Source organism: Lactuca saligna, chromosome 2 (genome assembly GCF_052625555.1).
Source record: "Lactuca saligna cultivar CGN05327 chromosome 2, ASM5262555v1, whole genome shotgun sequence".
Classification (NCBI taxonomy): Eukaryota; Viridiplantae; Streptophyta; class Magnoliopsida; order Asterales; family Asteraceae; genus Lactuca; species Lactuca saligna.
Genome location: NC_136418.1, coordinates 173,634,297 through 173,645,715, shown reverse-complemented (window position 1 = coordinate 173,645,715; position 11,419 = coordinate 173,634,297). Strand labels below are relative to the sequence as shown.

Sequence of the window (11,419 nt, the reverse complement as noted above, 5' to 3'; positions counted from 1 at the left end):
TTTTGCTTTGATTATTCCGTCAACAATTACAATTTTACAACACAATGCCCTAAAATAAACACACACACAACAAGATAATCACACACACAGCCACCCTTGTGGTGGATGATGGTGGTACAAGGTGGCAGCCACTAGCTTATGGTGGTGGTGGCTTTCTTGGTTTTCCGACCAAACAGAACACACACACGCCCTCATAGCAGAAATACACACACACACGTTTTTGGATTATGAAATGGACCAAGCTACCCACCTGTTGGCGTTTGGTGACGACAACAACAACACAAGTGGCAACAACGGTGGCTGACGACGTGTCACAGCAGTAGAGACACCGCGGGCGCTCTTCCGATGGCCTACAACCGTGACGTTCCAAGCCCGCCTCCATCTTCCACAGTGGTGTAAGCAGCAGGGAAATTGGAGGTCACCTCTACCGGAAAACAGAAACATCATCCCCCGGTTCTTGAAAGTTCCGACTTCCTGATGTTGCATCTTTGACTTCGACTTCGCCGGCGAGAGGAGCACCAGTGGGTTAAGCAGTAGCATGGATGTGGCGGTCGAGCTCCGCTATGAAAGACAGTCGGCAAGCAGCAGCACCCGCAAGCCTTGTTCACCCAATCTTCCCCGAATACAACATCGGGTTCGTGGCTTGCCGTCTTCTACAGCAGCGAGTGTAGTGGTGGTGATCGACCTCAACTAGGCGGTGGATGCCGGAGGTGGAAGGGAAGTATAAGGGTGGTCCAGCGCCAAAAGTTGAAGAATGAGTGTGGCAGTTGATGCATTACATTTAGGTTTAGTATTACGTAGGGTTATATACGCGACACCTTGAAAATTCACTCCATAATTACAGGAATGGTCCCTCCCCATAAGGATCTTTTCAAACAAGGTCCATAATTTACTGTTCATACCCCTGCCTCCATAATTCCTTTCATATTAAGTCCAACAGTTACTAAATAGCCCATCCTCTACAAATTATTTTCAAGTGAAGTCCATATGTTACCATTCAACCCCATAGCCTCCAAAATCTCTTCAAATTAAGTCTCAATAATTTACCAAGTAGTCCATGCCTTCATAAATATTTACAAAACTAATCCGAGACTTACACTTTTAACCCCCGACCTTTAAAATTGTGACAGTTAACTCTTCGAGGCCAACACCTTGCTATATAATTATTGATTTTAGGGCTACTATTCATTCATTAATTTGTCTATTTATTTATTTAATAAACGGGGGGTTACAATCGATTTGGAATTTCGGTCTTCAAAAATGTTTTGGTTTTGGTGCTGGCTTATTCTTGAAAGTAGATGTATAGTTATGGTTTGCTTTTGAAAGTTCAATTCTAATGTTTGTTTCTGTTGGATCAAAATGAATTAATGCAAGAAACTTACTGCCTAGATTACACTTCAACAGTTTCACTCATTGTTGTTATGTTTTACTTTTGATGTTATGGAGCTTTGGCTGGTTTCGTTCCTGAAAATCCAAGCTTCTGTTGGTGATCTAATTGAATGTACAATGCTTTCACGTGAACAACAAATAGACTAGAATATTTGAATGGGCTTTAGGGTATTCTAGTTTTAATGAATCTTGTCCATATAAATCATATGTGATTAGGTACATATAATCATATGTGATTCTATGTATTTAACCATATATGATTTATGCGGACAATATTCATTTTTGCGCTTTAATCACATATGATTTATATGAAAAACATTTTTTTTCACTTTCTTGATTCAATAAATCATATGTGATGAAAAATATATACAATCACATGTAATTATATACACGAGAAGAACTATTGAATCAAGAACATTAAAACAAATATGTGTCCGTATTAATCATATATGATTAAATACTTATAATCACATATGATTAAATATATGAGAAAAATTACTGAAATGAAAACACAAAAATGAATATTGTTCATATAAATCATATGTGATTCGGAACATATAATTACATTATATTTATCTAATCACATATGATTAAAGTTATAAAAAAAACAATTATTTAATCGAGAATGCAATAATGACATTTGTGATTAATAAATCTAATCACATTCAATTAAATATACCTAACCACATTTGATTATATGTATCTAATCACATATAATTTATATGGACAATAATCGTATGTAATTAGATACACATAATCGCAAGTGATTATATACACATAACCACGGGTGGTGGTGTGTGTGTAATGATGTTTAGTGTTGGTAGGTGGTAGGTGGTGGTAGTGGTGGTGAAGGGTTGTATGCGTGACATATGGGGTGGTGGTGATGATTATAGTAAGTGGTAGGTGGCGGTAGCAGGTGGTGGTGATGGGTGGTGTAGACGGATGATGGTGATAGGTGGTGCTAGTTGTGGTTGGATTGTGGTGGTGGGTGGATGGAGGTGGTAGGGGTGAGGATGGTGGTCACGAGTGGTGATGGTGTATGGTGGTTTTGGTGGGTGGGGTGGTTGTGACGGGTGCATATAATGGGTGGTGGTCGATGGTTTTAGTGGTTAGTAGGTAGGGTGATGGTGGTGGGTGGTGATTGGTGGTAGTGACATGTGGTGGTCATAATAGTAGGTGGGTGGTAGTGATGGGTGGGGTTGGTGGTGATGTTGGTGGGTGATGTTTTTAATGGGTGGTAGGTGAGGGTGGTGGTGGAGATGGGTGGCGGTAACGGGTAATGGTGGGTGGTGGTGGTGAATAATATTGTTTGGGTGGTGAGTGGTGTTGGTTAGTGCGTTTTTTTAAACTTTTTTATTTATTTTTTGATTTATATTAATATTATTTGATGATTTTAATTTAAAAAATTGTGTTATCAAAATTTGTTTTCAAATGTTTTCGCGATAAAAAATATTCTCAATTGAACGCTATATATACTATAAAAATTTGAATTTTATAATAAGTTAAATACTATTAAAATATTATGTAAATTTACAAATTACTTTTTACGCCAAATTTAATTTTAATTTATTTCAACTTTACACCAAATTTTATGTAATTAGATGTATGTGCTCTTCTCAAAATACATTATAAGATCTATTAGTGTTTTCATGATCAGTTATATCTTATTTAATAAATGAAGATCTTTTTGCAATTTGTTATACTCTTATTCAATTTGCTAAATATCATTTTGTGGTTATTTTGAATTATTTTTTTTCCATATTTTATTTTATAAGTTTTTCTATTTGATTAAATTTCAGATATATAATAATTGCAATAAATGTAGTAATAAATTGATATCAATTTTATTAATTAACTTATTTTTTAATTTAAAAATTCATAAAATTAAAACTCATTAGTTTCTTTTATTTATTTAAATTATTTGTTTACATTTGAAAGATAAAAAACATTTACATTATAATAATTTATTATTTTTCTTATTTTCTTATAAATTCAAAGTTTTTAAATATTTTGATATTTATATTTAATCTTTATTTTTAAAATTAATCTATGTAATATATATATATATATATATATATATATATATATATATATATATATATATATATATATATATATATATATATATATATAGGTCTCACAACTAGTTAAATAAATTGTTGAGATCATTATTTGTATGTGTACTATTAAGTAGAATTGCTTTAGTTATGATCATATATCAAGGTTGGCCGTCTTAATTTCGTATATAAATATTCATACATAGTTTTGTATTTTCCGAACAATAAAATCATAATGGATATTTCATAACCATACTTCCTCACTTCTATTCATTGGAGAAAATCTACAACATAATGAGAATTATGATGACTAAAAAAGCGAGATGGTAAATGCACTCTTCATTGATGGTACACTATCCATGGAAATGATGCACCCAATCTAACCAAAATTTCATAATGGTATATAGAATAGAGTGAAACCTAGGAGCGGGTTGTTGTTAAGGATTTGTGTAGATGTCGTTAAATTCTTCATTAAGACCCATTCTGCATCACCAAGCTCACCTTCTCACTTTGCTAGTCACCATAATTCCTCACATAGTAAGTGTTCTCCAACGAAATTATAGACCAATGTAAATGATAGAAATGACAAAGTACATATGAATATTTATATCCAAAACAAAGATTATCTGTCGCTAAAAAACAATATACTTAATAATATAACTTATAAAAAATAATTAATAGATTTTATAATGTATTTAGAACAATCCAAATTCATATATATATATATATATATATATATATATATATATATATATATATATATATATATATATATATATATATATATATATGTAAGATGTAAAATAAATTAAAATCAAATTTAGTGTAAAAATGATTTGTTTAAAATACAATACTAGACTTTAAACTAAAATAATATTTTCAATTGTATTTAATTTTATACAAAGTTTTATTTTTAAGATATTATATTTTATTATTATTAAGTTGCTAAATTAAATTTAAAAGAAAAAAGAAATAAATAAATCAAATATGAATTAAATGGTTAAAAATGAAAGCTGAAGGTCCATTTTGAAATTAATGAAATAAGTTATATATGTTTGGTGGGACCAAAATATAAAATAACCTCATTTTTTACTTATCATTTTAAAATAATTCTATTTTTAGGCTAAGAGTTATGAAAGGGGTAAGTCATGCATGGGTAACTATGTGACCCAGTAACCTACTTGTGGAATGGGATGGAGTGATAAAGAAGACGAAGACAGAAAATGATTGGTTGAAGCTTTTGACATTTTCTTTGATTGGAGTTGGACATAATAAAAAATTTTAAAAAAATTAATTTTTTTATATTAAAAAAATTAAACAATAAATCATTTCAAAAGCTGGTGAGTTGGTTGTGGAATGGAATGGTGAGTTAGTTGTGGGATGGAATGGAGTGTTAGAGGAGATGAAGAACACAAAATGATTGGTCGAAGCTTTTGATATTTTCTTTGATTGGAGTTGGACATAATAAAAAAAAAATTATTTTTTTTCAAATTAAAAAGATTAAAAGATAAATAAAATAAAGTGGTAATTATTTTTAAAGTTTAGTGGTTTGATAAGAAACTTGTAATGGAGTTGATATCGCGCGGAGTTAATATCACTTTTTGAAATAGCCTTACAAAAACTTTTGCAAAAAGCCTTATTTTTACACAAAATTAAAAATAAATAAATAAATAAATAAAAACAAAAAATTTTAAAAAAAATTATAAAAAATAAAAAATAAAAAATAAAAAAACTCGTTTTTGTTAATAGCGAAATTTTTTTTATTTAATTCCAATCAAAGTTGAATGCAAGACAAACCCATTGACAAAATAGACGGTTGAAAAACAAAGCAGGAATCCAGTAAAAAGTTAGCAAAAGCATTAAGAGATTGTTGGCCTCCTCGTCTTTTCTTTATTCATATTAATATTCATATAATAATAATAATATAATAATATGATCAATTGCCACTCACCACCTCATTATTTCACATCCTCACTTCACTCGTACCACAAAACCAGGTTTTGAGCAATGGGATGGTTTCCAATTTTGTGTTTACCAACGCATGCTTTTTTATATTATTATATACATTTTTTCATCAGCCATCATTTAATTATTATTTGAACTTATATTTATATGCTTTTCCTAGTGATATTTGTACATCTTAGTAATAATATTATGAAATATGTATATTGGATACTTAGTGTATAATGATTAAGCATTGTTTATAAGTGTAATTTCAAATAGTACCGATCAAAGAAAAATGAAGTACATATAATAATCAATGTATTTAAATATTCATATCAAAGATGCAGTTTTGACGTGTCTATATATGAAGGTGACCAGTCCTATATAATAGCTTCGTCACCATTCGTCATCTATAATACCCTCTCTAAACACTAAAGCACCCTCTTGAACACCACATCCTCTAGCCTAATTTCCTAACGATGGCTGTCGATTCGATTTTAGGGTCAATTTGCTACGATGATGTCGAAAAGGAAGAAGAACAAGAGGAATACATAGACATGGAAGTAAGTTCATACAAAACTCTTAATCTTTTTTGTCACACGAATCCAAGCGAGTTCGAGTTCCAGATGTTTTCAAGCTCATCAGATAGAGAATTAACCACGACTTCTCCAGCTGATGAACTTTTCTACAAAGGAAAACTCCTCCCTCTTCATCTCCCACCACGCTTGCAAATGGTGGAAAAGCTCCTACACGATAAAAGCATGGACACGTTCGACGAGTTCTTCAGCACCCCATTGGACACTAGCCCCTACGCTACACCTATCGCAAACACCCCATTCCGATCATGCAATGTTTCACCTACGGAATCTTGTCAGGTCAGTAGGGAACTCAATCCAGAAGACTACTTTCTTGATGATCATAGTACAGCTGAAAACCCTAAAAAATCTTGGACCAGAAAGCTTACGTTGACAAAACAATCTTCTATTGGGTTGAAACTAAAGGCGTCGAGAGATTATCTAAGGTCTTTCTTCGGTAAACCGAGTGCGGAAGAATCCAGAAACAAAGTTCCAAGAACCAGCGGGAAGAAGAAAGAAAAGGGTGATGGACATCGTCATCGAAGATCATTCTCTTATGCGATCAAGAGATTTTCCACGACAAACACTTCATCGTTTTCAAGTTCGAGTGATTCTAACAGCTCTAATCATGAGTTTCGGGTTCACCAACAAAGAAGCATCAACACAGGTTCTGATATTGAAAACCAGATACAAAGTGCGATTGCACATTGCAAAAGGTCATCACAACAGCAATTACAGTCTAGGAAAACCGTAAGTGACATGGGTTTTTGCTCTTTAGCAGCTTCAAGAATAGTGTGTGATGATAAAGAAAGACAAGTACTTTGTAGGGGTTGATACAATAAATTTGCAAAATTTGGTGTCGTTTGTGCAAGGATTCAAACTTGAAGGGTGTCTTGTACTGTATAACAAGTTATTGACTTGTTTGAGTGACTGATATTACAACGTAACACCCATCCCATCGTATCTAATCAAATCTATAACCAAACGTATATTATCAATATCGGTCTTTGTATCTTTTATTCCCACCACTTGCTATATCGATCCATCGGTTAAGAAACTTTTGTCCAACAGCTAACATTCTTAACCACCGTTATATTTAAGAGTTTTGATTTACAGTGTTAAAATATTCATGTCTAGATATTAATTAATGATTAAATAACCGAGAGTTCAAGTTGTGTTGTTATATTCACGGGTTGAGGACTTGTCCATTGAAAATATTTGGTCCCATCTATGACCACCGGGGTCCTGGTCTAGGAAAAAGCGTGGTCAAGTGCTTTTAACTTTTAACGACTTTGTTTGTGATGCATCAACATTCAAGTAATGGAGCCCATTAATTGTATCCATAATGCATTTAAGTTTATTAAATTTATGTTTTTAAGGGACAAAAATGAAGGAACAAATTATCCCAAAAAAAACATGTTAAGCTTTTTTAGGGAGAAAAAAAATGAAAGAATGAATTATTCAGAAAAGAACATGTTCAGTTACTCTTCCTTACCCGGTCAAATGTGATATGATTGAGAGGGAAATGGAAATGAAATAATGAATTAGGCAAAATTTACTATTATTCCCTTAAAATGTGTTGTATTTTACAACCACAGAAGGAACATAGGTTATACAACTAATTAATTCTTTTAGGCTTCCTTTCATTTTCTTTTCTTCCCTTTCTTTAATTTCAAAACTCAAGATGAGGGCATTAAAGAAAAAAGGGCTTGGCCGTAGTTTTTGTTTCAAGCTTTGACTATAGGTTAATGCTCTTGGTTCAAATCCAGTCTTTTTCTTACTTCTTAAAAAGATTGACTACAAATTTGCCAAAAAAAAAAAAAAGTAAACTTTTTGGGTCATTTTTCGATTTTGTATCATAAATTTTATCTTATCGGATGATATCTACTCCACATGCCACCTACATTGAATTATTTATGTAAATTTTAAATTTGACCTTTTTATTTTCCAAAAAATTTACTTACATTTTGGTGAAGTCGCGGTCACTCAACTAATGCCATTGTACGGATAAAAAAATACACGGTCAAGGGAGATAAACTTTTATTGTATATATTTCTAAATATAAGGTTAGTATTGCTTATGATCGACCTAAAATTTGAAAGTTTCTCCAAGATTTTTACACCTTTTATATGCATAGCATATTGTCCTTTGAACTCTCTTACTTCCGATTGTATACAATATGTTATATATTAGATAATTAGTTACTATTAACTATGAAATGTATATATCAAAAGACATATTTTATTTCAAAATAAAGATGCATGTGTGTCTCTTAACAACATTTTAAGGACACCTGATAACATTAAAAGACAGTATAAAATAAAGTTTCACTCTAAAAGCAGAAAAAGGGATTCAACATCCAGACAAAAACCCTTATAATTATGCTTTAATTTAGTTATTTTAATCATTGGGTGACCCAAAATCTTAAACTAAGTAGAGATGTCATCCACCATCACCTATTTTGCTTAGTACTATGTGACAAAAGGTTCGTCTATAAATTGTAAGTTCACATCTCTTAAAAATATGCATAAACAGTTTTATTTGTCGTTAAAAGAAATTAGCCAAATTAAATAAAAATCATTGAGTTTGAAATTTTGTTTGTTTAACCTTGGAATTTTTTTTATACTTTATCAATTTAACCATTGACAGTTTATTATTTTTCAAATTTACTAAATAAATGTTTTTTCAAAATTTCAATCTATCATGCTAAATTATAAAAACAATTTTTGTAGGGCTATATCGAAAAAAAAATCGAATTATAATGGTTGTTTTTGTAGAATTCAAGCAGTGTTTTTTTTTAACAAACATAAAAAAATCAAAATTTTAAAACTAGAAAAAAAATGACGGTTTAACCAAAAACAAATAAATCAAACAATATTAATTTTTATAGATTTTGTCCTAAGAAATTTAGAACAGTTTATAATAAACCTTTATTATAACTTTCATTTTTTAACAATTTAACTTTCGATTTCTAGGTATAAGTTTTATGTTTCGCATCATTGGGGTTTTGGGATTTTCCTGACACCACGACTTGGTAGGGTCTGTAACACAACATGGTATTCATTTAATGACCACGATGTGGTTAGCCCCTCACCACGGCGCAGTGACAGTTAGGGTTCAAAACCCTAAGATTCAGGATTTGGGCCCTATATAAAGGATATGGAGGCTAGGGTTTTAAGCACCTTTGATCTCCATCACCCTCAAAAGAGCCACTATCCAAAACTAGCAGTTTTAGTTATATATATATATATATATATATATATATATATATATATATATATATATATATATATATATATATATATCAGTGTTGTAAAAATCCCGATTAGGTCCTGATTAATCTCTGATTAATCCCTAGGTGCTACTCGACCGATTAAAGGGCGTCTAGCGCTTAATCCCTGCATACACAATGACTGAAACAAGAGAACCCGATGAAATTTTAACACTTTGAAGAAGTTATATCTCAACAGAAACTCTTTGAGATATGATTAGTGTTGTATTTATCATATTAACCTATTTTGTTATGATATTAGTAGTATTTATGATCTTTTATATGATATTAGTCATATTTAATTTTTTAAAATCTAACAAATTAGCAATTAATGGTTCCTGATTAATCCTCCGATTAATCTCCGCCTACCCGATTAATCCCTCAACCCCAATCCAACGACTAGCTAACGTCGAGTGATTTTTACAACCTTGATATATATATATATATATATATATATATATATATATACATATATATATATATACATATATATATATATAGAGAGAGAGAGAGCTAGGTTCAAATGTTTCCAGCAACTATTGTGTGCATGAATGCACCAAGAGGAATTTAGGAATAATTAAATAAATAAAAATTATTATAAGGCTAACTATGTAACTTTAGCATAATAATTAAAATAAAATCTCTTAATTCATGGAAATTACCATAAAAATCTATTTGACCAATTATTTAACCCTAGCCTCTCATATGATACATGTTCTATTTCTGCCTCCTCCCATTTTCTTTTCTTATTGACGAATGAAGAAGAAGTCGTGGATCAGAGGTTGCAAATTTGTTTCCTTATTTCGTTGACAACATGAAGATGTTATTCTCGGCGACCCCATCTCCAATCGAAGCTAGCTTTTATCTCCAATAGTTGGTCAAAGAGATTTTTACAATTTAATTTACCAGACTTGCAATTACATTCCATAGAAAACAGGTTTTTTTCTTCGTTCTTCCAACTAGCAAAGTTCTACAATTTCAACTTTTAGTTTTAGATTTTTATAATGGTGCTGAAATGTATTGTTGTTCATATGAATTTGATGTGGATGGCTCTGAATTGGATTTTTTTTGCATTCATGATTCATAGAAAATGTGGTGATTTAGGGAGTGTCTTTAAAGTGTTTGATGAAATGCCAAAGAAAAATATGGCAATCTCAGATTGTATCCATGGTTAGCGATGGAATGTTTATTGTTGTGCATCTCATCTCCTAAGGTAAGCAAAATAAAAACAGTGAATTATGTTATTCTATCCTACTTTAAATTTAGAATTACTCTCATTTTCTTTCAATATTGAAAGAGAGGGAATCATTTTCGATTATGAAATAAAGTGCTGGAAATCACATAAGAATATTTTGTAGAATAATTATTGGGTGTTTATTCGTATCTTCAATTTTTTCATTATGTAAGAATAATTATTTCATTCTTTAAGAATATTCTGTGGGAAGTATTATCATCTTGGAAATCGCATATGAATGATTCTGCCATAATTGTATTTCCAGTATAATCACATAAGAATGATTTTGCAAGGGTTGTATTGCAATTGGTTGATGTTTTAACATGATTTTTGTTTCTTATGTTTTTCAGATGTTTCAAGTTTTGCCAAGGGATCACTTACCATCCTCGAGTTTATCTCCTTTTGCAGCTCCTTCTATAAAACGATTCTCATGCAATACAATTCTGACAGAATGTCAATCTCATAGAATGCTAGATATTTTGAAGTAACTTAGAGGTCAAACATACACAAGACATCTAGGAACGAAACAAGAAAGTGAATGAGGATTCTTTCAAGAATGCCGATTTTTTTTTTTTTGCAAGAGATTTCAAGAATGAATGTAATTTATGTTCATAGTTGCATTCTTTAAGAATGAATGTAATTATTTATTCTAAACTATTAAACTTCGTCTTATATAACATTTGTATTAATTAAAAATTATTGATTTTGATAATATGTGTTTATAATATTATGTTCGTAGTTGTATACCATTCTGACAGAATTACAGAATATCATTCTAACAAAATGACATTCTAATATAATAAAATCGGTATATGCTTACAAATTACGTTTGAAATTGAATTAATTTGAAAAAAAATCAGATTTTTTAAATCAAAATCATTAATTATCCTATAAATCTCGATTTTTCTTTTTTTAAATTTGTCTTAATTGACTAAAATGTCCATATGCT

The 11,419-nt window shown here is 30.8% G+C and overlaps 1 protein-coding gene across 1 annotated transcript; it reads left to right on the top strand.

Annotated features, from left to right (window-relative positions):
- The first annotated feature begins 5,721 nt into the window (after positions 1-5,721).
- MAKR4 (membrane-associated kinase regulator) lies at positions 5,722-6,836 on the top strand. Its single transcript, XM_078977908.1, has one exon. It carries the CDS (start codon positions 5,870-5,872, stop codon positions 6,797-6,799), a length of 930 nt encoding a protein of 309 aa, XP_078834034.1. The 5' UTR covers positions 5,722-5,869; the 3' UTR covers positions 6,800-6,836.
- Positions 6,837-11,419: the final 4,583 nt, after the last annotated feature.

Bases quoted from the DNA above. Each gene is read 5' to 3' on its own strand.
- MAKR4 (XM_078977908.1), top strand. From the start codon at position 5,870: ATGGCTGTCGATTCGATTTTAGGGTCAATTTGCTACGATGATGTCGAA.